General features: G+C 44.5%; 2 protein-coding genes across 2 annotated transcripts in view; both read left to right on the forward strand.

Moving 5' to 3' along the window:
• The window catches only part of LOC124304626 (ephrin-A5), a 440,201-nt gene that overhangs the window by 73,122 nt on the left and 341,848 nt on the right, over positions 1–25,231 (forward strand). The window lies entirely within an intron of this gene.
• LOC124304627 (uncharacterized) lies at positions 1,775–13,178 on the forward strand. The gene is made up of 3 exons (XM_046763108.1): positions 1,775–1,937; positions 12,099–12,211; positions 12,878–13,178. Exons 1-3 carry the CDS (start codon positions 1,893–1,895, stop codon positions 13,134–13,136), a joined length of 417 nt encoding a protein of 138 aa, XP_046619064.1. The 5' UTR covers positions 1,775–1,892; the 3' UTR covers positions 13,137–13,178.

Genomic DNA, 25,231 nt, shown 5'->3' on the forward strand with positions numbered 1-25,231 from the left:
GGGTAGTTTACATCCGAGATAGTGGTACGTCCCTAGACTCCGATGTCAAAACCACACGCAAACAGCGTTGCGCGTTGCTTGCGCAATTTTCGAAAGATAGTGCACCCAGATTGCTGCGATAATTAGCAAGTAACCTCTGCAGGGGTTCGAGGTGGAAAGTAAAACAATCGATTTTTATTCGGAGCCGGAGGGCGAAGGATCTCTTCGTATTTTCTGGATTTTTGGTGGACGTTGCAAAACCGTTTGTTCAGGATCGAGAGACGTTCGTATCCGCTGCTAGGCACATGCCTCCTCGTATCTTCCTGTAGGATGTTGGTAGTGGGATAAGATACGACGGAGAACGAAGCGGGGAACAGTGGTTAACCTCGGTTAGGCGGGGACCACTGACCGGCCGTACGTCCGTCCGGCAAAGCGGGCGAGAGCAAGCGAGCAGGCGAGGAGGGCAGTAAATATATTCTTATCTATCCGCCAAAAAGTTCAGCCAAGCCGCTAATTAAAGGTATAACCTTATCCTCAGCGCCAGAGAAGAGGGACTCCCAGTGTTGTAACGACGTGCCGAGGTGGGAGAAGCTCCCAGTATACAGTGTGTAGCAACGAACGCTCAACTGTTTTTGGCCGATTTATGGTGGAGAAAACAGCGGCGAAACGATGGCGTGCATTCGGGATATCAGGATTTCTCAAGGGCTTCGACGCTGAGATCGATTCACTTTAGGCGTCTCCAACATCACAGTCATATCTCAGAAAATGTTCTACACTAATCGTGATTATACAAGGATTATCCGCTAGACCGCAAATTCGAGATGTGTTTCCCGATATTCCAGACGTCAACCACTCTTCAAGGTAGACTAAGAAGTTTCATGAAGCCTTTCGAAGATACCGATCATTATTTGGTATCATTTGTTCTAGGTTATGTAGTGAAGAAACTGTGTTACATGGTAATGATCTACTTCGAGTAGAGTTTCGATCTCAAGCATAGATTCCGGCTTCGCGGTGGTTGATCCCTGCCGTATTGTGCAGTCGACTCCTTAGTGGACTATTGACGATAAATTTCCTTGGTATTTTCTTTTCTGAAGATGAGCAGAGCGGGTTTTATACTTGCATCTAGAAGCGCGCGCGGTAGCTTATTATTGACCGTAACCGTGACGGTTATATTGAACGAGGTAAAGCAAAGGCCGTGGCTGAGCCGAGGAAAGGAGGGCCCTGCTACTACTTTGCATTAGGCGTAACACACGGACGTCATGACGAACGGCTCTGTAACACGCGCGGCTTGTACCACGTGACCCAGGTCGCCGCCCATTTTTAATCCATCAATTCTAGTTTCTGTTTTTTCCCATTTCCATTTTTCTTTATCGTGTGACTGGCTATATAATGATTTGTCGATCATTCCACCTACGATAAACTCCACCCATACTCACTAGCCAAGTTAGGATCTCATCCATAAGATTGATTTTACGGTATCTTCTAAGCATCAATTACCCAGAAGCTCACACAGCGAACATTCTATTTTTTCGTGTATTGAAACTTTGTGCTAGATTATCTGTAGGAGTGACGAAAGACCCTATAATCATCGAGCTTCGTTCACCTTTTTCTATTTTCTTTTGAGTTTCTCCGCAGGTTACAAACGTGGGATTCACATTGTCCGACAGTAGATAGGATGCAATACATGCTGTCCGCCCAGCCGATAAGTAGCGAAGAGACCGTAAACTCATCGGAGAATCGCTTGGAAAGAGAGCCGAGATGTCCATGAAGAATCATTAAGAGGATCTGAGGAATGTGCCGGCTAAGGCTGGAGCGTTAAATATTGGGAAAAGTCCGTCCTCGGTTAATCCGGATGGGCGGGTGATCAAGAAGGCTGTGGAAACTTGCCTAAACCAACCGCACTGGTCTGGCGAATGCAATCAAATCCTGCCACCTTCAACATGCGTGACTCTGGACGAGTTGAGTAACGAATGATTGAATTTGGTGATCCTGTATTCACTGTCAGCTTCTTTCGACCGGTCGAAATAATACGGAGAATATATGCCTTGAGCATGACATTTTTCGGAAGCACTTTTACATGCTAAGTTTGAGTTATGCTCTTTTGTCGAACGTGCATCTTCAAATTCTTGTTTGATTTAATAGGGGGGGGACTGCGTATCCTAGACAAATGTTGTCGAAGAACGCAAGTCAAGGCCACCACGATATGTCCCCGGCTTGTCTACGATTCTATACGAGGTTTCGTGCCCGGTGAAAGTTAGCGAAAGGGTCTTTATCCTATAGCGGTATCTTAGCGTGTCCAGAACCTGTGAAATTCCAAGATCGTCATTCTGCCTGTTTGTCACGTCTCACTTCCTCTCTAACGATCCTGCAATATAGTTTCATTAGTTGCCATGCGGGTAAGAAGGCGAAAATCGTAAGATTCAGAATTACCGTGGTAGATCCAACTGTTGTAAATTCTCCGGTAAATTTTACGTCACAGTCATATTCTATCTTTTCTGGCATTTTTGTTTCGTCCATGAATATTCCATTTGAAAAAGAACGCCGCTCTCTGGTCAAGCCATGGACAGACCAGACCATGCCAGCGCCATTATCCCGAGCCGTTTCACACCGGGTAATGAAACTTTAACGAAGACTGACTGACACTAGAAATTGGTATTTCATTTGGCTGAAGTGAGGGTTCGGTCCAGCAGGTAGAGCTAACTTACTTTACTGACGGACATGCGCTAAATAGTCGCTGGCGAAGCTCGACACGGTGTGCGGAGATCGAGAGAGGAACTGCATTAGCCATCACTCGACTCTTTCCTTCTCTGACTTCATCCGATTGCAGTTAGCCGGTTCAGAGTGTCGGGGCAAGGCTGAGGGCACCAGGAACGGCATTTGAAAACTTGACAATCAAGTAGCGTAATTTCATGAGCAGATAGAGTGGCTGATCACCCGTAGTCCGATCTCGGCGATAAGAGCTCGCAGAAAACTGGACAGTAGTTTGGCAAGGTGAATTTCCCGATTCGGTTCGCTTATTTTCAGCTTTGAGCTGGCCCCTCGCTATTTCATTAAAGCATTTATGGACTCTGTGCCTGGAGGGAGCAAAGGGATGAAGGATAGCATCCGGCACGGCTAGATTCCACAGGGTTGCCTACACGAACGAAACGGGCGCCGGTATCATGTCACTCTTAATTCGTTTAGCTGCATCTCGGTGTCTTCTCTCTCCCCCATTCCATCGGGCAAGCTCCTCTGGGGCGGTAACGAAGTGAGGAACCGATTGCCTTCTATCGTAATTCTGGAAAATCAATGCGATTCCCCGGACCAACCGGAATAAGAGGGATAAAACAACCCGGCTCTGTCCACTGAGGACGTTAGAGGTAAAGTCCTGGTACTGGATAGTACATGACGATCAAGAGTCGTGGAGAGAAAGTGGAAGCGTGCAACGGTGCTGCAGGCGGGTCGCTCCGCCATGTCCAGTTCTTGGATGCGGCTATTAGTCACCAACCCTCTTGCCTTCGCCACGGTACACCGCTTGCTGCAATCACTACCTGCCTCAGTCGACCGCCTCCATTCTTGCTAACCCAGCAGCACTACTACCACCATCACCTTCTTATCTCACCCGTTCTCGCTCTACCCCTTTGCGGTTCTATTACTACGACACACTATGCGCTCTACTATCTGATCCTACTTTGTCTTACGGCACCTTTCATCGTCTAGCCTAGAGCGACTCGGAGCTTCTAGAATTACGAATCGAACTGAGTTTTCGAAATATTTTCAAAAAAGGTCCCCTTCTCCTCAAATCCGTTCAGTAACGTATCCTTTTTGTTGTACACGTTGTGCCAAACATATTCACTCGAGAAGTTGCTGTCGAGACAATGGAAGGTCGACTGTAATGGTAGTGTTGGTGGTGTGCGAGGGGAGCATTGGATAGAAACTGGCAACGTGGTTTTAAAACTATTCTTATTCACGAAGTACTGCAGCCTTACCCCGTTTTCTTATTGCGGAAGCATCTTGCGAGAACTTTGCCTTCTGTCCGGGTCCCAGAGCAGCTGCAGAAGTCGAGGCGAAGGCGTTGTAACGGTATGTGTGAGGGAATCCAGAACTGGAGCGAATTCTATAAAATGGGAATTATGTTTTACCGGAAAAAGTAGAAGAAAAAAATAATACCGGAATGCTCATCGCACTGCGGATCCATCGATCGTATTGGGAGACATTCGTGACACATCTTTGAGAGAGGATTTATTCACAGATAGCGATACCTGACTTTATATGAGAGTTTCTTTAAATAAAGAGAATATGGGAGAAATGTGCCATTCGTCACCCTAGCGACGAGGATGGGACGAAGGTTCGACTTTTTTTCTAGTATATTCGAATGGTGTCGAGATCAAGAAGTCGACATAGCAAGGTAATATTGTACGCGCAATATTCTTTGACATAGTCGGGGGAGTTTTACCATGGAGTTTCTCATCTCAAGCTCACACCATGACGCGCACGTATTCACTCTTGTCCATCACAGACTCTTCTCCCTCTCATATGCAGTTCTAGAAGCGCGCTATGAAGTGCGGAAGTAAAAATATTATATTCCCTAGAACACGAGACGGCGTTGCATAGCAGGGTGTAACCATGCCATGGCGACTGTCACTTGCACAGAACTCGAGGTGCACCCCGTTGCGACAATATTCAGAGTTCTCTCTCACCACTCTGTGAACGGAAATTTCAAATCTTCCTCTCGCTCTGACACATCAACTTTGCCCCTTCCTTCCACGTCGAGTCGTTTCATCCGAGGATCGTCGGTCGTAGATTTCGTTGGGGTCTTGAATTTCTTTTCTCTCACTCCCAACGTTATTGTCTCTTCCCACATACTCCGATACTTCTGACTACTAGCTCTGGATATCTTTCCCTCTCGGTATTTGGCTGGTTGGCAATATTGCGGTCTGATGACTGGAAACTCCAAAGTTACGCACCTCTTGACTCGCCGCATATTGATCGGGGCTTAATTAGTCGGCTGCTGCGTGAAACTCAGGTCTGGTAGACGTTTGACGAGTTTTGAATGGCGGTATTAGAGAGGCAAAGTCATAGACAGTGCGGAACATGAATACCTGGACTAGTTGTGCGATGAGAAACACAGACGTGACGCAATACAAGTGAGGAGAGTGTGAGACGAATAAATATCCTTCGTGGAGGTGACGTGAGTTATTGCCACGAAAAAAGCAAACGACTTGGTTTGAAAAATACAGCGTTTAAGCTCGCGGTTGCTGGGCTGAGGGGTTCGGGTACCTTTGATTCGGAGAAATTGCCCCTTTTACAGGTTCATCGAACGATCGCTGAGCCGAGGCATAGCCAGCCTGGATCGAACGAGGGCCGCAGGATCCTCGATAGAAGAAGTTCTTCTGTCCAACGGACAGAGGATGGAGTGAGTGGTAAGGTTCGGATTGGGACATTTAGCTCCATTAATCACATTATCCAAGTCATGGGTTTTGTCGTTGGCACAGCACGACATTCAACTCGAAGGAGTTGCGAAAATGGACCTGCAAGGATGTGCTAGTTGTTCTCGAGTGCTCTTCCTATTACGCTACCGGTTCAAAGAAATGTTTAGCGTTTTTAATCTTTTTCTCTCGACTGATCCTATGGCCACAGTTGGACTGGATTTTACGCGCTGCTATATCGAACGCCAAATTTGATAACACAATACTCAAGAGCCAGCGATGGATAGGGTGGAATAATCGCGACAGGATCAGCTCATACGAGTAGTTTAGACTCGTTGCTACATTTGCGCTACAAAATTACACCCAGTTTTCAGAGTCCAGCGACGTTATTACCAACTTCGCATGGAGTTCCGTTGATATATGTATGTGACTTCAAGTTCCTCAGACTCCCAGGATGTGGTAGCGATGAAACAGTACCTCATTCTGGGCTCGCAGCGGAACTAAAAAGACACTACACCGTCTGAGGTCACCGTCGACTCTGTGACTGTGGTGACGCTTTCTCGCCAGCATCCATCAACACTCTCGGACAAGATGCACTAGGATAGATTGAGAGGAACTGGCAGGCTGTATTGCTAGGATGGAATAAAGACACTGAGCACAGACAGGTGTGTGGCAGGTGTGAAAAGATAATCTGGCTACATCGCTAAGCAGGAAAAAATTACGCTGATAGTAATTCCAGTTTACACGTTTCACTTCAGGATTGCGTCATATTCTTAAGCTTTATTACGCCTTGGAGGTGATTTAAGGCTTATACTCGGTCCTTCACTCCGTGGCAACACATCGATGTAAATAGGACTACTTTCAGTTTAACAATATTCGATCAGCTTCTGCGTTACAAATTGTAAAACAGTTTGGCAGAAGTGTCAAGAAGACAATTTGTCATTAGCACAATTCTGTCGCTAAAACGTGAGGGTTTCTTCGTCACTCTCTTGTAGTGATGAGCTTCGGGATCAACACAAGGCGAATCCTAGACCGCCCGTGGGTGCAAATCCGTATCTGAGATTAAGTCCAGATCCTGAGTTGTATAAATTGATATCATTCACTCTGGCAGAAGTTCCGAAGACCACAGTGCCAGGGATCCACTTTGTTTTCGTTAATTTTTTACTCCGTAAGCATAGTTCGCTCATGGTGGGTATCTCGCTTCAGTGGGCACCAGAAGATTGCAGCGTTTTCCGCACGTATTTGACGTTTGTCAGAGAGTAAAACGCAAATCTTTGCGGGTTCTCTTCAGCCTAAGCCTGTCGACGAGTCCTTTTCCCCCTTGGATCTACGGAAAAAATCTCTCCTCAGCAGCTGCCGCTTTAGACACATTTACACCGACCTTGGATAACACCTGCACAAACGGCCAAACCGTGCTCTGCGAAGCCCTCACTCTAGAAAAAGCACCGAAGCCTACTTTTTCGATAGTGATATTTTTTCACCAGCACAACCTTTCCACCTCGCAATTTTTATACATTCTCTGTTCCACCACGTTCATTCGTACGCCAATCAAGCCATTTTCCTTAGTAAAAAGTCTGGGTCGTCGTCAACCTTCTTATTTATTATTAATCAGCGTCAATGTTGAGACACTTTGGATAAGTTTTCGTACAATTTTTCACCGAGCCTGATTGCAGCCGACGCGATTCACTTCGGACTAATTAAAAGACTCGGGAGTAATATGGGTATTGAATAATTACTAAGAACTTCAGATGCGCCAGCTTTTTTCTTTCGTATACCAGTCATCTCATTCTAGATACAACATCATCCATACTGAAGCCTCGTTCATGAGACCAAACTTACCGTTACATCATAGCGAGCCACTTGTACGCTACTAAATAAAAAATTTCACAACCACGTCTGACGTTCTCGGATTCCGATCGGTTCTGCAATCGAATCAAGTACCTCATACAACGAGGCTTTAGGTGTGCAAAAAGGTGCTGCATCGATGGCACGGCACTTGGTCCGTTGAAAACAATGGGCATTGTTTGGCAGCGATTCGATAAATAAACGAGGACTGATTATGTTATAACTCGGAGTTTGTATAACAACCGGACAGACGGACGTATTGGGTACTAACTAGATACACCACTCGTGTCCCACCCTCGGACGATCTTGAGCGGAACACCTTTTCCCGACCCCTTTAACTTTCTTCACTTACTTTTTTGCGGACATCATCTTGTCCTGACCACTCCATTGTTATTTGCTTGGAAGTGCCGCGTTTACGCTTCATTCAAATGCGCCGTGTTTGGCTGGTCTCGTTTCTTCCTCGTGTCATAATCAATTCTGGGAAAAAATATTTGCACACCTTCTCTCCACCTCGCGGGCAAGCAAATTGTAGGAAAATATATAGACCACGAGTATTTACCATCATCCTGTTCACCGCACTCTTCAACCCAATCTGCACCAACGTAAAAGTACGATTCATCTTGTAGGTGGTTGTTACGTTTCGTTTGTGTTGGCGCTAGTTTTTATCTTGCTCAAAATTAATAACTGTAACTGCACCCAGAGCGACGTCGCGTGTCCAGGGCCGCTTTTAATAAAGTGGCCCCCAGTGATAGCGGTCCAAACTATATCCAGTCTTCATGACCACTCAGACAACTGGATTGGACAGCGCAAGCCAGTCTATGTCGGTCTACAAAATTGTCTGAAAGTTTGACAAACAAATTTCCAACCGTTGATATCGTGATTCGTCCTTCCCCTCTTCCGGCGGGTCAGCAGTCACATCAACCTGAAATGGTCCACATTATAGAAATAACCGAGGGCTGGTCAAGAGGGAGGAAACTGTTCGCAGTCTGTTTGTCCTCGGCTCTGAGTGAGGGAAAATGAACTTGAGAATAACTTCTGGAACACCCGGTGGATCAGAGTCTTGAAAACAAGTGGTTAGAAAATCGATATCGGTTAATCGACAAGCTGTTACTTCTCGGGCAGCACCGTCGCACGCTGCTGCAGGTCTGAGATTGTTTCGATCCATTATTGCTGCGGTGATTCGAACCGCGGGCAAATAGAAAACCGGGATCAGGGTAGGTGAGTACATTGCTAGTAGAGCGTCGGCGGTGGCGGTGGGGGGCGACATATGTAAATCGTTTGAAATTAATTTAGCAGAAGTTTCATCCTATGGAGCTGCTCGGTGCAGCGTGACTCGGCGCGAACGATTGAACCCTACGAGAAATATACCACTGATAGCTCTCGTCTATTCGCTCTCGCTCCCAGCCGTTCGGAACGTTTTCCATTTCCGGCAAATATTGCCAGTTAAAACGAGTAGTTGTTCACAGTTAATAGTATTTGCTACGACGATGTTCACTACTTTTAGCGAGTTGATATCTGGTTTTAGTGAGATCGTAAATGTCCGAAGAAACTTGTGTACATAGATGATGAATAAGAGAAGAGAAGAACAAACGCTGTACTTTGAAGAAAGAAGGCGCAGGTGAATTTAGCTTATACCTTGCGGGTTTGTTTCTGCGTGTGAGTGAGTGCCTGTAACAAGTCTCCGCGGAAGACAACAACACCGGCGGCGGGTTGCGTATGTCTTATTGTTTATCGTTTATCGTTTCCGTATGGTATCTCTTCCCATCTTCGATGCCCTGGGAGAACAAGCGGCATCTAAACAACCCAACCAAGACGCGAAGGTATTTTCTTCTAACAACCGCCTTGCCTCGCGTACCGTCGCCATCTCCTCATCCTCTCCATTCCATACCACGATTCTCTTCCTCTCCTGGCATGGCATGACCTCAGTCTGCACATCGGCTCTTCTCAAAGAGATGGAAACTCACCTGTGCGAAGGTATTTCGGAGATGCATTCACCTTAGGTACGACTCTGGCTCGAAGCATAGTAGCAATGAGGAAGAAGAAGAAGAATGAGAAGAAGACGAAGAAAAATTTGAAAGATAGGGAAATGAAGCATGATGGGGAAAAATTTGAGAGACAGTTAATACGAATCCAGGCAACATGTACTGCGACGGGATTGTGAAGAATGATCAGGGACGAGTGCATGGTAATGCTGGCAAGAAAAATAGGAAGGAGAAAAAGGAGGAGAAGAGGAGTCGAGTTGAGAGCCGGCATTTTGGCGAGATACGTCGGTGCCTGCATCCAACAGAGGATCGCAGCATCCCATCGCAAGACGTAGGTCGGAACAGGTTTACCGCATCCTTATACAGATAGTGAAGTGTGGTGGCTTTAGCGTGCTATGTGCCACGGGATCGGGTCATCAGGGGGAGAGGACGGGAGTGAAAGACGGGGCGGGGCGAGGTGAGGTGAGGTGAAACCTCTCAACACGCACCTCCACAAACGCAACGAGACGCACAATGCGCCCGGTATAACACTGAGCAGCACTGCGGGGGCCCTAACACAGACATGCATCTATCTTTACTCCTCGTTCCCTGTCTCTTATTCTTTTTTTTCACCTCTTAGTTTTGCTCATCTCAGGAGGTACCTTTTTATCCACACTTTATACACACGTGCACAACTATTTCACCCTCTCACTATGTGAATGCTTCAAGTTCTATCGCAGAATACGGAATAGACTTTTGGTAACAAGATCAGCGTCTTGGACCATCGGGAAGACTTCAATTATTTTCGAAATACGTTTCTCTACGTCCACATTACACACGAGTACACAACAAGCAGTTCATACTTTCATTGTGGATGCTAGAAGTTCAAGCACCGAATGTTGGAAAGACCTTTGGGATCAAAAGCAGTATCTTGGATCGTCCCGATCACTTCGAGTCTCCGAAATATATTCATGCCTTCTTATTGTTATTGAACAAACATCGCTTCAATTTCTGATACAGTGATGAACGAAGACCTAATCAATCATCTTCCACATCGAGTATGGTGATCCATTTCACTTGGATACGTGTACACGGGTTGTGAACCCTGTGCTTTGGACCACTGCAGTATGCATGCATTATTCACTCTAGCGATTTATGCGGACCTTAAGCACTCCGGTAGTACAATGTTCGAGTAGTGAAAGAGTGGACCTTCGATACATACGTCGTATAGATCTGCATATAGGCATGCGCAGATGTACGCCTGCCTCGGTTCAGACGCGTGACATGCATGAGGAGAAAGAAACGGTGAGGATATTAAAAACTCTAATGTCTCGAGGCTAATTGTGAATTCCGCGCGCAAAATACGCGAACGTATTCGTCGCCAGGTAGGTGAAAGGGGGGATGGGTGGACAAAAAGTTTCAGGCAACGGCAACTGGATGAGTAACCAGATTAGTTACACTGCAGGTTGGCGTTGTAAGGACGCATGGCAGCGTAGCGAAGGAGCGTCGAGCCTCTGAATCTTGGTCTGACACTTGAATCCTCTTCAATTCGATGTAGTGATAAATTTGCCCAACTTATCGGAAAGTGAATTTGAAACGAGTCATTTCAGGGCCGTGGTTCGTCCGCAAGTAACGCCGAGGCTGCAACCGTCGATTCGGGTCCTTAGTCGTAAGTAAAAACGTGTTTCGCGCATTAGTCGAATTAATTAAATGCTAATTATGATCGGGCGGTGGCCTCGTCCGGCATACTGATACGCCAAGCCAATACCCGATACACATCCTGCAGCATCTTATTAATTTCATTTCGACTTTCGGAGAGTTTTGCTGCTCCCCGTCTGGTTTATGGTAATCCGGTATCTCTTAGCACGCGAACCCGTACCGGCAGATGAAGAAATTTTAGTCGAGGACTCTGCGGTGACTCAACCTCTCCCGTATTCCCGGGCTGCTGCCCCCCCCCCCCCTCCCCCCCCCCCTCTCTCCCTCTCTCTCTCTCTCTCTCTCTCTCTCTCTCTCTCTCTCTCTCTCTCTCTCTCTCTCTCTCTCTCTCTTTGCAAAAACTAATTATAACGTCTACAAGTCAGCAGCAGCACTGCACAACCAGGAGGAAATTCTCCGCCCGGTTTTATAGCCTGTTAATTAAGGGTGTCCACACGAATGAAACTGTGGATATATTCACCAAGAGACTGACTGATACAATTTATTCGACTACACGATGCTATGTTCACTTCCGTTACAAAATTTAGCTTCAAATTTCTCGACTCTAGATACACTGATATATTAACTGGATCTGAATAATCTTCAGAACATCAAAGGAGCTGAATTACACACGAAAAACGACTTTTCTTTGACCAAGGACTCGGCATTTCAATAGAAGCCGATGAGGACGCAGACGTTCGGCAGTTTCGATGCACCTAATCTTTCGGGGCTCGACAGGGTGCTTTTGAATTGACAGAATTCAATTAGGAAGGGCTCAATTATCAAAACGTGTCATTTTTATACGCGAATAAGACGGAGGTATGGTTGGGTTGTTACCACCGGATACGTCAGTCGCACGTTTGAGGCTTAATTGAAATCAGTTGGGGCGCTATTCTTTGACTAATTGCTGATTACGCGGAGGTAACCTCGTTTCCTCCTCGCTTCACCGTCTCGAAAATCTCGCGTTTGGTCTGGACAGTTGAAACCGTTGGATTTGATTGGCGGTCGTTATTACATATAACAACTCAAATACGTCCAAGGCGAATTCGAGGGATCCTTGTTTATGTAAAGTTACGTAAACGGGACTCAACTGCGCGATTGGCGAAGGGAGGGCGAAAACTGTGTTCACCAATTTCATTTCATGGCGATGACCAAAATACCTCAAATCGACGACTGCTGAGTTTCTATCCTTGTACGTATTATTAATCAGTCGTTAACTGGACGCGGTGGAAGAGCCATCACATCTTGCGAGAGCCGGAACATCCGGAGGGCGACTATCGTCATGGTGGCTTTCGCCATCTGTTGCTTCAGTTTTTCCAACTTGTGAGTAAGGGACAACGAATATGAGCCTTTTGCCTCAAAGTTTTCAATCCAGTTTGCGGAAATTTTTCCCTTTCTGATAGCGATTATTTATCGAAAAAAATAATTACGTCTATCGGTAGACAATGTATTCGCTAGTTTTTCTCGTGATTCACCACAATCGGTTTTCGAAATTTCAACTATCGAAATGACTACGCGGGTAAAGGTCATTGTTAAATCGAAACGATTTTACGTTTCAATCAAGCCGGGTTCAGCTCTACTCTCTCTCTCTCTCTCTCTCTCTCTCGATTCGTTCAATAGTACAGCAAAACAAGCAAATCAGTTTTCCATTCAATTCAAGAATACATTCGAGCAATTTCCTGCGAAAAGCGTAGAAATTCTCGTTCGTCAATTATTCAATTAATTGATTAAACGAAACTTCGTGTCATACGAATGCTACAAAAACGGGATTTAACATTTCTTGAAAAAGTTTCCGTGTACTTTCTGAATTATATGAAAAAAAAACCTGCAAATTTAATTAAACAATAAAACTCCTCAGTCAACCGTAAAGGTATTAAGATAAGGGTATAAATTTGTCGCTTACTGGATCTTAACTGTTTGGGGGTTAAAGCAGCCGAGGGTGGTAACGCCATAACGAGGATGAAAAGTGTGCTTTATTTTTAACAACAGTATGCTGAAACTGTCCGAGTTCAAAGCAGCGTTCTTGGATATATTACGGACAGTGAAGCTGACGCAGATTCAAGAGACCAGGCAGCTTGGAAGTGCTAAAACCACCTTGGAGCTCCTTGGGTCAAAAAATTTTGAAGTTGAATCAGCGGCCGATGCATACGAGTTCTTTTCGAATAGCCAAATCTCCGCCGAAAATACAGCGAACATCTACGGCACGCCATCCCCAGTTGTTCAACAATGGGTGAACATGGAGGTTTAAGAAAAAGTGACGGGAAAGGATCAGAGGTGAACGGTCACATTATAGAATTAATTAGATGAAAATTGTAGTAAACAATATGTAGTTGCAATAAAGGTCCAATTGAATTGGACGGCTCTAAGCGGGTGATTGATCGTTATTTCCTTCGAGCAAAGATCGAAGATAATCTGGCGGAGAACGAGAGAATGTCGCGGGATACGATACAACGGTACGTGTAGGTTATTCGGGTGGATCTGGGGAGGAAATCGAATATTTCGCACCCCGCGGTGTCTCGCTCAGCTCGTAGTCAACACTTCGAGCGGAACACCGAGCGCTGCTGGATCTCTTATCAAGGTATCAAATTGCCCTTCCACGCTTTAACCCGACGACGTGCTGCAGGGCTAAATGATGCGTGAAGATAACACGCGGAGACCGACGTCGAATGAGTGACCCAGAAATTTTCCCTCCTCCCGCCTCTGCTGTCTTAGATCGAAGTGGATTCTCGTGTTGAGCCGTGAATTTTCTAATCCCTTTTCATCCCCGCCAGCTAGCGTATTGATCCCCTTATCCACCATCCATCGATGTCCTGTATTTCACCCTCGTTTCCTCTCGCCAAAGATAATCTGCGGCTACGGATACTGTGTTATTAATTTCAAAACTTTTTGAAACAGCGGCCGAGATAGATGATAGAAAATTTGGAATGATGCTGTGCATTAAGTGGACCAATTTTTAATTGTTGTTACTGTATAGACTTTGGCTATTTTCATTTTTTACAAGATAAGAATGAGTTTTGTACCTTTAGCCAGAATTTTTTTTACTATTCTTAGTTATTATGATCGTGATAATATCCGATATTGATGCAAAAATAAATTGATTTTACGTTCTTATTATGAAACCAATGAAATCGTATTATTGTTAACTATTACTATACTAACCAACTTTTCGTGTACTCCACGAGAGCATTCAAAACCGTCATTGTACCAATATCCTGTTATAAATTGCTATATGGAACGTCCTACACTATATTGGAAGTTTTATTCGGACGCAGAACAGAGAATCCACTATAAGTATACTGTTTACTCAATTAGTAAAATCAAAAATTTTCATTGTAAGTTTAAGACAAATCCATAGTAATTTACTTCCCGCACTGATTTCGTAAATTGACAACTATTTCGTACAGAAAACGTGTAGTAAATTCACGATCATGTTTAATAGTGTACTTATTGTAATAGAATTTTCTAGTAACTACCACGAATGAAGTTTTCGTTTTTTTTTTCGTATTTCAAGGTCAATTCCTAACCAGCAGCGAAGTAAGAGAAAAGAAAAAAAAAATTTGCGTTGAATTTGATGTACCGGTTAAAACGACGCAAGGCTGCGTATAAGTGAGAGGGACAGAAAAGATGGTGTTTGTATATATATATCAGCTGTAGAATCGTAGGTGATATAAAATTCACGCGGGGTCCGTGAAGAAGAGGCGGGTATTTGAGGAGTTGGCCAGACGTCGTGACCCGATCCCAACTGAAAGGATAGAATTTCGAGCGAAATAAATTGCCCGACTATCTCTACCGAGCCTCGGCTGATCCACGAATGGCGCTGACAGTCTTATTCCAGAATATGTCCAGTGAAATAAAACGGCAAGGATACCGTATAGTATATGCCAGGGTCATTTGAACGGTAACGGCTCCAAGGAGGGCAGGGGCGAATTTGAGAATCAGGACATGACTCGTCCCGGCGGACGAGGCTGTCCGGCAAATGGGAATTCCCATAATTTCGGGAGGGATCCTCCCTGGATATTAGACCCGTCCAATCTATAAAAATACTGCATCCGTCGAAGCCCGATAGAATATGATATACAGACGCGCGAATAGGTGGGTGATGTGTGAAGGAGAAAAAAATATGGAGTGCGGATCCCGGAACGATTCGACTGTCAGGAACACTCTCAATATATTTGTTTCACAGCCAATCGCCTCCTTCCTTTTCCATTCATATACCTACGTAACCCAGATCCTTGAATTTGTTTTCATTTCGTACTCTTTAACGAGCTTCGATCGGATATGAATTCAAGCATCACCCTGCAGACGGGCGGCGGACGCAAATTGAGGTTTAAAAATTGACAATGAAGGCAATTATGGCTACTCAAGAACCATCAGCATTCATCTTTCAACAAAGCTGAGCGGCAGAGTTGGGAATTAGATTTTCATGGTTATTTCATGTAATTCTAAAAGCTGAACCGTTCCTTTCAAATAAAATTATTAAAATCTTGGGGCCCCACCGTCCAAAGAAGCTTACCACCGGCTTACTGGAAATCACATTTTCTCCCCGATGTATATACGTATGTAAACACGTATGTATATGTGCATAATACGCGTATTATTATCATTGTCCTCTGCGTCGTTATTATTACTCTTTTTATTATCATCGACGGTAAGCGGGATTCCGCATTGTCGTTATTCTCTTGATTCGGCTTTCATACTTGGGCTGTAAGGATGCAGCGTGGAAAACCCCAGTTCTACGACAAGACCTTCCATAAATCATTCGGAGAGCATTCCAGGGTGCGGAGTGACGAGAAAAACACTGTAAGGGATTGAAAAATTCGGAGGTTGACCGGTGAACGAATCGCGGTATAAGATGGACGATTTCGGGAACGTATCGGTGGTGATCAACCCCGCCCCCTGCCGTCCCCTGGCATTAGCGGTGCTACTCGGAACCCAATTAACCTGGTTGGCTGGGGGTCGAGTCTCAATGTCATTTTATCAAGACCGTAGTCACCCGCCCAGTGGCGAACGCAGGTACGTTTGGGGGACAAAAAATCACCACTAGTCGGGCTTCGGGTTTCAAGGCACGTATCCGAATCACGAGAAAACGCTCGGCTGAAAGGGGTCGGGTCTGCAGGTGAGCCTCTGCGCGTTAGGCTGGCCACCACTCAGCCCACTGTCCGTCTGATCGGTCTGTCGGACGGTCCAGCTGGACTTTCATACGTGATCGACCGATGCGCAGGGTTGCGGATACGTATAGGTACCAACGGAGGCGAGAAATCTGGAGCTTGATAAAAAAGCTCAGACGTTTTCACCTGTGGTAAGAGGGAAGGAAAAAAATGGGACGAGGGACTAGAGGTCAAAAGGCACTGTTATTATTTCGAGGGGTATATCTATGTCGTTGTCATGGATAACAAGGACGGCGAAGATTCCGTGAAAGTATACGGAATACGTACCGGAACACGGTTGACACAATGCCGAAGACTGCCGACAATGGGTGATCCATGGACAAGGTTGTTTGGACAGCGGCAAGCTCAGTGGTGAGACTGTTAGACGAAACACAAAGAGTTGATACCTGCCTTGGTTCGTTGTCTGGATAGCGTCTGTTTCACGCTCGTAGAAAAACGAAAAGCAATAATCTCCGTGCCGTTTCTCTCTTGGCGATACTCACAGACCCGCTTTTATCATCCGGAAAACTCCCTTTCCTTTTTTCTCTTTTATTCACCCTCTCCGCAGCTCCTTCGTTCTCCTTAGTTCGACGATTTTACTGCCCTACTAGCTACTACTACCTAAGATGGAAAAATAAATGATTTCACCGTTGGAAAAATAACCCGGCGCGGAGAGTAGGTAGCTCGTAGGTCCTTGCCATCTACCTCTCTCCCTGACTCGAGCACCCTCAGCGTTTAGTAGCCACCAAGAAAGAAAATGTATTTTCTCGATAGGCTTCTGTTTCTCACCAAGGCCAACTCCGGCTCTACTTACCTACTTCTACGGTGGGTCTATCCTTGCCGGCTATGGATGGACAAGTAGTGAAAACAGAAGGTGCGAATCATCTTACAGTTTGCCTATGTTCTACAAATACTTGTCACATGTTAATCGAACTCTCGCAACTGCAGAGTTTAAATATTAAAAAAAAAGATGAAGAGTAGGTGAAACTCTAGATTTTTAAGCACCATGGTCGTACACTGTTAGAAAAATGTGGTATAGATTTATATGGACTACAATTTTGCGCAATATAACACTATTGAACTAATGTCCATCCAACACCATCTGTTACACCATCTGATGTCAGTCCAACACTATCTATTGTCAATCTAATATTTTCGAAGTCAATCCACCACTGTTTGAAGTCAATGTAACAACTATCTGATGTGAATTCGAGACTATCTAATATCAATATCACACAGCGTGTTCACTAATAATTTCGACGAATCCTCAAATCGATATCCTGAATTAATTGTTTTCACGCATTTTTGTTTCAGGTGAGTAAATCCAGCCGTTCCTTACACCCGCCTACTTAAGAGACCTCCGGCAGTACAGGTAATCCGTTAGGCGTTGATTTTACTTTACTATCTCTGCCTGTACGAAGGCTCCTGCAACGACATTGCTTGACAAAGTGCACTTACTTATAACCCCATTAACCGCCGCATTTAATGTCCCATATGTGGCTTCACGCGATAGAAATATTGGTGAAAAGCTCCCGGTGGAAGTATCTACGTTGGTTCGAATGCTCTGCAGTTACGCTACGAGTTCCCATCGATCATTCTTCAGATCATTCTGTTCTTCTTCGACACGAGCTTGACCTTCTTGAGCAGGATATTTTGAGGAAGATTTGAAGAATGCTTAGCGTACTTCAGGCTATGGCAGTTTCATCGCTCACGCCGACCTGCATAGCCTTGTCCGAGAGCAAATGGTCTTTCCGCGGTGTGGAAATTACACCTAATGAATGCAACCAGATCCGTGGATGTTGGCTGGCTTCTGTCTATGGGTGGTATGCCGCCACGCTACGATCCGAACCACGTAGGTGCGTCTGCTACGTCGGTAGTTCATTGCATTCTCCCAAAGTGTATACTAATTACCCGAATATCCTCCAGTTCCTGATATTTCTGGTATCACAGAGGATTCACAATCATAATTCCAAAATTTTAGGGTTTCGAACTTTCGTCGGGTACTACATGAGTTGAAAATCTTTTCACCATGCATAGTGCCGCGGAAGAAAAAAACTAAATCCGTACTCGTGTAAACTCGGCTGTGATTCACACGCAATTTATCGGATGGAAAATACCGGTTGCGCCACATCGAGCATGGGAATGGCTGTAATGGTGGGGGGAAACGGAAGCCGGGCTGGTTCTGTCGTTAATTAATTTGCAAATGCAATATTAATGTTGAGTAATCAGCCGTGCGCGCCGCGGTAGGGAAATCACCGATTACAATTACTAATTACACGAGAAACGCGGAGCTCACCTCTACCGAAATTTATACACCGGTTACGCCGCATCGACCTGACACATTTTACGCCTCTACTTACCGTATCTGATGCCATACGTGTTTGTAGATCGCCATGGACCAAACTTCTTTTTCCGAACCAAGCTAGTGTGCAAAAGAAGAGGGTCTACCGTTTTAATACCTGCAATTCGATGAGGCTGAAGTCAGTTACGTTAACGTAACGATATATCAAGAGACAAAATTGTTATTGGGTAATTTTAGGATGGCTTTCGAGGAGTCGGCTTTTCAGAATTAGTCTTTATTTTGGTTAGACTGGTTTACTAAATTTCGGATAAAGTCATAAAGATGCAAATTAGCGATGTTTCCTAAACATGTATCGTTACGGTAACGTTACTAACTTCATCTTTATCAATTCGAGTAGTACGAATCGTCGAAAAGTATCTCGTTGGCCAATTCAACCGAAAATAATACGTGTTGCTGACCATCCAAAACTGTGAATGGTGGCTAATTTCTCACCGAGCTGCGGGCTACCTCAAAGTTTCATTAAGCCTGAGTTTTGTCGCGATAAAAGCTCCGCTAAAATTCGGACAGAGCTGAAAAGACTGGAACGAAAAATTTCGATGCGCATCTTTACCTCGATCTTTTGCCTTGGGTGATCCGCTTGCAGAAAATTTCGGAGAACCCACTTCGGAGACAGTTATTGAGCCAATTCTACATACTTTTCTCGACATGCGCTGCTACGCCGGCTCCTTTGTCTGGATGTAACCCCGAATCGAAAGACGGTTCCGCATTCGGGGAGAGTGCGAACTCTCCGGGATGTGGGAAGAGGGTCCCTCGGCGGATCTTGCACTGTCGAAGGTATATCACCAACGGACCGACCAACCACCGGGATTTCCTGCCAGCTTCCTCGGCGTCGAGGAAGGGATCAGAGCGGAGCGCAGGGAGCCTCCGCATGATCGCACCGGATATTGAAAATGCCTAGAGAGCTTCTGGACACACAAACTCCCCTTAGATACCCCATCGTGCAGCTCGGTGATCGAGCATATTCATCGAAGTAGAGAAAAACGCGGGGGTTGAAAACTCGATGGAGATGCACGAGGTACAGGAATTAAAAGGATGCTAATATAATAAGTTCTTACCGACCGAGTAAAATTTCCATCAACTCCAATTGTTTCTCACGGTTACTCATGACTGACGCAAGAAAACTGCCGATACCGCGATTCTACATCCAATGCCGAATACAAATATCTTGAGAAAGGTCTATTTTACGCTACAATAATGCCAAGCAATGCATTTCTGTACAATCGAAGTACTTATTACATTGCAGAAATACATTTCCTGGCGTTATTCTATCATGAAAGTAAAAATTTATGGGATATTTATCCTCGGCATTGTCTGTAGACTGCGCTGACTGAGACGTCTTTACATCAGTGGTTCTTAGGTTCTGATAATAGACAAGACAACAGCCGGTCCGACCAGCCTGCGTTTCCATGCGTCCGTTTCAAAAATGAAAAAAAAAAAAAACACTGAGAATAATTTCAATTGTTGTAGTGACTAGAGAAATTAAATAAAACAGGTATCGTTGAAAACACTGTTTGAATATTGTTGGAATTACGAAAAACGAGGTACACGTAACCATTTTGCGCTATTGTCGATCCTTTTTTGGCAATTGCAACCCAAAATCAGTTTGTTCGGTTTACTGTACTTTTTTAGTTAAATAAGACTTGAACATCAATTTATTGTTGTACAAGCATTAAATTTTCGCAACATTTACAAGAAAATATAGTAACAGTGATCGTAATGAGAAAAAATAGTAACAGATACCATACATTCTGGTAACAGCTAGAAAACTAATTTTCCTGTTCTACCTAGAACTATATTTTTCGATTGTGTTAAAAAAATATGAAAATAGTTAAGGACTGAGCGGTAACCGGAACTAGAAATTTCTCTATTTTTCTCCGTGAAACCACAGTCGTCCAACTCCGAATGATTCGTGCGAATCCCGATCGCGAACGCGGATAAAAGCTTGATTACAGAGACAACAACTGCACCGTTAAATGGAAAACAGGCTCACTGGCCGGCGTTTGATGGCTTTTCGGCTAATAGCCCGCACCGCGGCTTGTTTCGCAGGAACGCCGCTCACGCTCGATTGTGAGCAGTTCGCCCCCTCGCTGCCACTGACAGCGGCGCAACACCCCTTCAAGGTCTTTGACCAGCACGTCACACCTCGGGTTCTTGACAGGTGTTTAACACCGACGTTGTGTACGCCGTTCGGCCTGATATTGGCTGCTCTTTGTTGCCGTTGCCACAGCGGGTAGCCAACAGCAGGGAGCTTTCGGCTTCGTACGACCGGAAAGTGGTCCGGTTATCGGTTCCAACGCCGTTGAAAACCTCGCCACGTTTCGCCTCGTTAATTGTGCCGAAATCGTACCGCGATGTTTCAATCTGCGAACATCAAACTCAGACTTACTTGAACGTGAAGAAATTGGTAATGGACGAAACAAAACCCGCAGGCAGTAGGAATAAATTGGGTACAAGAAATATGTGGTGTGAACGGAGCTTCTTATCCAACTGAAATAATCACGGATGGTGACCTTTGGGTCTAGCTTTAAACATTGGAAAGCATACTATTTGATACCCACAAAATATTCCATCAAGTTAAAATCACACGGTCCAATTAATGGACTGCTGATAGGCATGAAATTGGATTATTTGTGAGAACTTTACCATCTCATTTCTTGTTTTATACTCGATGATAGAAAATAAGGTAGTGAATCATCTAAAGATCTGATGTTTGGACAAGCTTGTAGCGTCATTCGTGTCCTGCTGGATATCGTAGGCTGGTTTGTCTGCCACTTGTCCTTTTGCATAGATTATATAGTGTACGATCCAATACATCCCGTTTGAGTGATGAATTGATCTTTCTACAAAACGACGATACATTTTCCGTTTTGCTTCTTCTCGCAGGGTGAGACTTGAGCTCCCTTTCTCCTTCTCTCCGATGGAACGGACCATGAAGACTACCTAAGGAGCAGGGACTCAATTAGATGAATTTACAAAACTTGTCACAGTAATCGTACTCATTGGGTTTATATTTAGTACCACTAGCGTCGCTAGTATTCCTTTTGAACCGACGTGTCATTGGTTCCAAAGATTGTCCAAGATCGACTAGTGGATGATCTTGCAACGTGATTCGTAGAAAGTTTTCACTGCCATCTTATACTCCCTCCACTGTCTTCGGCGCATGTACGGAACACCAGTGCCATCTTGTTTCAGGCTGATATTTGTGTAGGTACATGGAGTTCCTGCTCCTTATGTAGTCTCTATGGAACAGACGGCTCGCATAGTCTTCCGGCATGTCAACCACGGGACATTTGACTCGTCACAGTGCGGTTAGTACCTATATTGATGTAGAAAACGAGCACTCTAGGCGAAACTACACAGCGTTACGTTTGTTCCCCCGACGTCGTCGCGAAGAGCGAAGGAAAGCAATTCAATTACAGGATTGAGAAAATCATTGACAAAGTGGTTAGAGGAACGGGGGTCTCACCGCTTGCACTTTGTCCTCGATCAATCGGTCGGGATATCTTCAGAGCAGGAGTCTGCCAACTGCTTCTTTCTGCTGCATCGAGGGTGATTCCGGAAATGTTGCTCCAGAAATAAGGAACAAGGCTGATAGGGGCGGCTTTTACGCTGTTTGTTCGACGCTGCTGAACGTCGGTTCGTCCCGGATATAATGACGAGCCGATTGTTTGTACCTACAGAGTGACGGTTCTTATCTTCTCGCACTCCCGTCTCAATGAGCTGATAAGTAAAACCGATCCCGAACGCTCCAGTAGCGTATCCAACGGAGCGGAAATTAACCAGACATTCCGACCCGCCCCGATGTTGAAAGTGTTCCGAAATTTCGCGGGGCGTGCATTTACTTCCCTCTCTCTCTCTCTCTCTCTCTCACTCCCTCAGTAGCTGTCGTCTCGCATATCTGTACGCGTATTACTACTACCACTATCCATCATGTGAAACTTCTTACTGTTCTTGCTGTTCCTACTGTTCCACTTTTCTTATGTTTCTCCGTGATCTCAAATGTCAATAATGTTACTTTCTTCCTCCTGTGCTACCTTCAGTCTTATTTTTACTTTAATTTTAGTTCAATTTTATCTTTATGTTTCTTGGTCATACTCATTTGCCATCTATCCATCTATCCATCTGTCTACCTATCCATCTATCTATCTATCTATTTGTCTATCTCGTCTCTTCTCACTACTCTTTACACTATTACTTTCCTCTCCTTTCCGCTCCTGTTATTATTTTATCAGTTTAGTAACTGTACCCTGCAATTTCTTTTCAGGGGACCGTATATCCTAGGATATTCTAATCAGCCCTTTTCCATCTATCTCTCTCCCTTTTTACGCCCCGTCTTTCTACAGCCAGATTTTTCGACCGAGTTTTTATACCCAATTGAATTACCACTCTTCCCATCTCTCTTCCTCTTTCAGCACTCTCATGTTTAGGTATCATACGTACATGCATGCGTATGTATATACGAAGATGCGCGATGAAAAAATTTACGGAATAATTAACGAGGGGCACGTGCAGTATAAAAATGTCGCCCTGGCTAGCGCGTTAAAGCAGTGTGGTCATTTTTGTATTTTAACCAAAAGCTATGGTCCCGTGTATGCCGACGTCACCGAGGAGCTCTTGAAATATGTATGACCGAGCCGCTAGAGCGGGGAAGGGAGACCGACCATGGCAAAGCATAATTATAAATGTAATTTATAAAAAGCTCGCACGCAGGAAAGGCGGAGAGCTCTAGTGAAAAAAACTATTGTTATTATAACACACTTCGTCTCTCTTTCCCCCCCTTTCTCTCTCTCTTTCTCTATCTCCGTCCAGTTACCCTCTTCATTCGCCGCTAGAAACCCTCTGCAATTTCACTGACCACGTGTTCTGCATCACCCTCCGTCCAAAGCTTGGACTCTCGCTCTCACTCGCAAAAAAATTCTGCAACCACACTTAACACTCAACATGTATATATGTATATATATAGACGGTGAGCCGTTTGGGGAAAAGTTAATTCTGTTACAATCTGGTCGAAAATTTTTACACCAAAAATGGTAAAACAAAAGTCATTTTCATACCAAAATTAGGGAAATTTGGAAAGGCGCAAAACGAGGAGCTGGTAAGTCCATGATTAGCCTCTTTTTAGCAAACAAAAGTATTCGAGAAGTAGGACCGTTGCAATGGCATTATCAAAATATTATCAGTCATATAATATTGAATAAAGTGCAAGAAAAACAATAAAATACGAAAACTAAATGAAGATTACAGCCATGAAGATAGGAACGAACAGACATCATTCAGAAGGCATTAAAAATTGTATATCTAAGTGTTGATATATTGAGAAGTTTGTGTGTTTTTTTTTTGGTCTCCTCGTAACTGAAAACGGTAACCGAGATCCTTGGAAGATAGTGATTAAACAAAGGTTTCAATTCTCCGCAACGTTGGAAAGCGTAGATTAAAAACTTTGACTTGATTAATTTTGTTTGTCCGCAGAAAAAAAACTGTTTGCTCCCACGGAGAAAGAGTAAAAGAAGGAGAGTAAAAATAAAGAAAAAAAAAAAGAATCGGAGGATTAAAAACTCGCAGCATTTCAATATCCGGGTATAAAACCTCCCCGGACGGAAGGTGAAATAATTTTCACCCGTGCTGTAACATTCATCATGTGTAATTCAATCTATATGAACGTGACGATTTGGCAAAACGTAAAGCAGCGAAATATGTCTACTTCTTATCCCTAGGCTTCCCCCCAACCGCCCCGTTTAACTAAAGATGGGAAACGTGTTATTTCAAAAGTTTGGTGGATCTAGCGGATCAGGCTCTGTATAATGGCTCTGATTAAAACACTCGCGGAAAATCTTCAGTCCTTCTCAACCAACCCTCTTAATTCTCATTCCATCGCAGCGTGCAATACTGAAATACCAGGCACAGTAAAACAGGAATCAAGTCCTTGCGTCATTTCGTCAAGATCATGCAAATAAATTTATACCTTGTTCAATGTACATGTTTGCCAATTAATCGCATCTTTGAAAAAATTTTCCGATGAAAACCGAGCACGAGAAAAAAAGAAAGAAAAAAAAGAAGCAAAAACGGTAAAAAATAGGCATGAAAAAATAAGTATGCATAATATGTGGAATAGAAATCGCATGATGCCCGTAACTTCTCCTGACAGTTTGCAGGAAGCATATGATCACCGTACAACGTATATATATATATATTCAGATATGTGCAGAATAATGGTAGTACTTATTCAGACGTTGGTAAATATTTGGATATCCGCCAAAGTTTGGCTTGCATTTGAATATTTTTCACTCCACTCCCGTGTTCCGCGTTGCACGGATGCATGCATGTAATAATGTAGGTGTGCAATAACACACACGAAAATAACCGCATGATTACGGTTTGATCGTGAAAACCGGGTTCAAATCGTGAGTTTCACTCACAGACGCAGGCGGATAGACTGAGAGGGTGAAATTTTGCAGGCCAACAGCACGTCGACATATCACCGAATTCGTTGGTGTGATATGCAGTGCATAATGTAGATATGTGTGCCTTTGTAATTACCGGGCTGCCGACTCTCGGTTCTGTTGCAGATCGTCTGTGCAGGCAGGTATGAAAATATTGATCATTGCAGCGATAATCCGCAGTAGTTGTTTAAACCCAATTTCGCGGTATGCGGTAGGCGGTGATCAATGATTGATGCTGCAACAAAACTGCACACGCTGACGAGAGAAACTGGAGGCACTTGATCGCGGTGCGGAAAATGGTGACGGGGTTCATTATCGGGTGGATGTTTAATTCGCAACGTTCGATAACATCGCGTCGGTATCGAGAAATCCTCTGGCGTTAACCTCGGTGGAG

Source organism: Neodiprion virginianus, chromosome 5, assembly GCF_021901495.1.
Source record: "Neodiprion virginianus isolate iyNeoVirg1 chromosome 5, iyNeoVirg1.1, whole genome shotgun sequence".
NCBI lineage: Eukaryota > Metazoa > Arthropoda > Insecta > Hymenoptera > Diprionidae > Neodiprion > Neodiprion virginianus.

What these genes read in the sequence shown, in the direction of transcription:
- LOC124304627 (XM_046763108.1), top strand. Translation starts at nt 1,893, where the DNA reads ATGCAATCAAATCCTGCCACCTTCAACATGCGTGACTCTGGACGA. An exon ending in ACATGCGTGACTCTGGACGA is followed by an intron (nt 1,938 to 12,098) that starts GTTGAGTAACGA and finishes ATTATTAATCAG; the next exon opens with TCGTTAACTGGACGCGGTGG. An exon ending in TGCTTCAGTTTTTCCAACTT is followed by an intron (nt 12,212 to 12,877) that starts GTGAGTAAGGGA and finishes TTTTAACAACAG; the next exon opens with TATGCTGAAACTGTCCGAGT.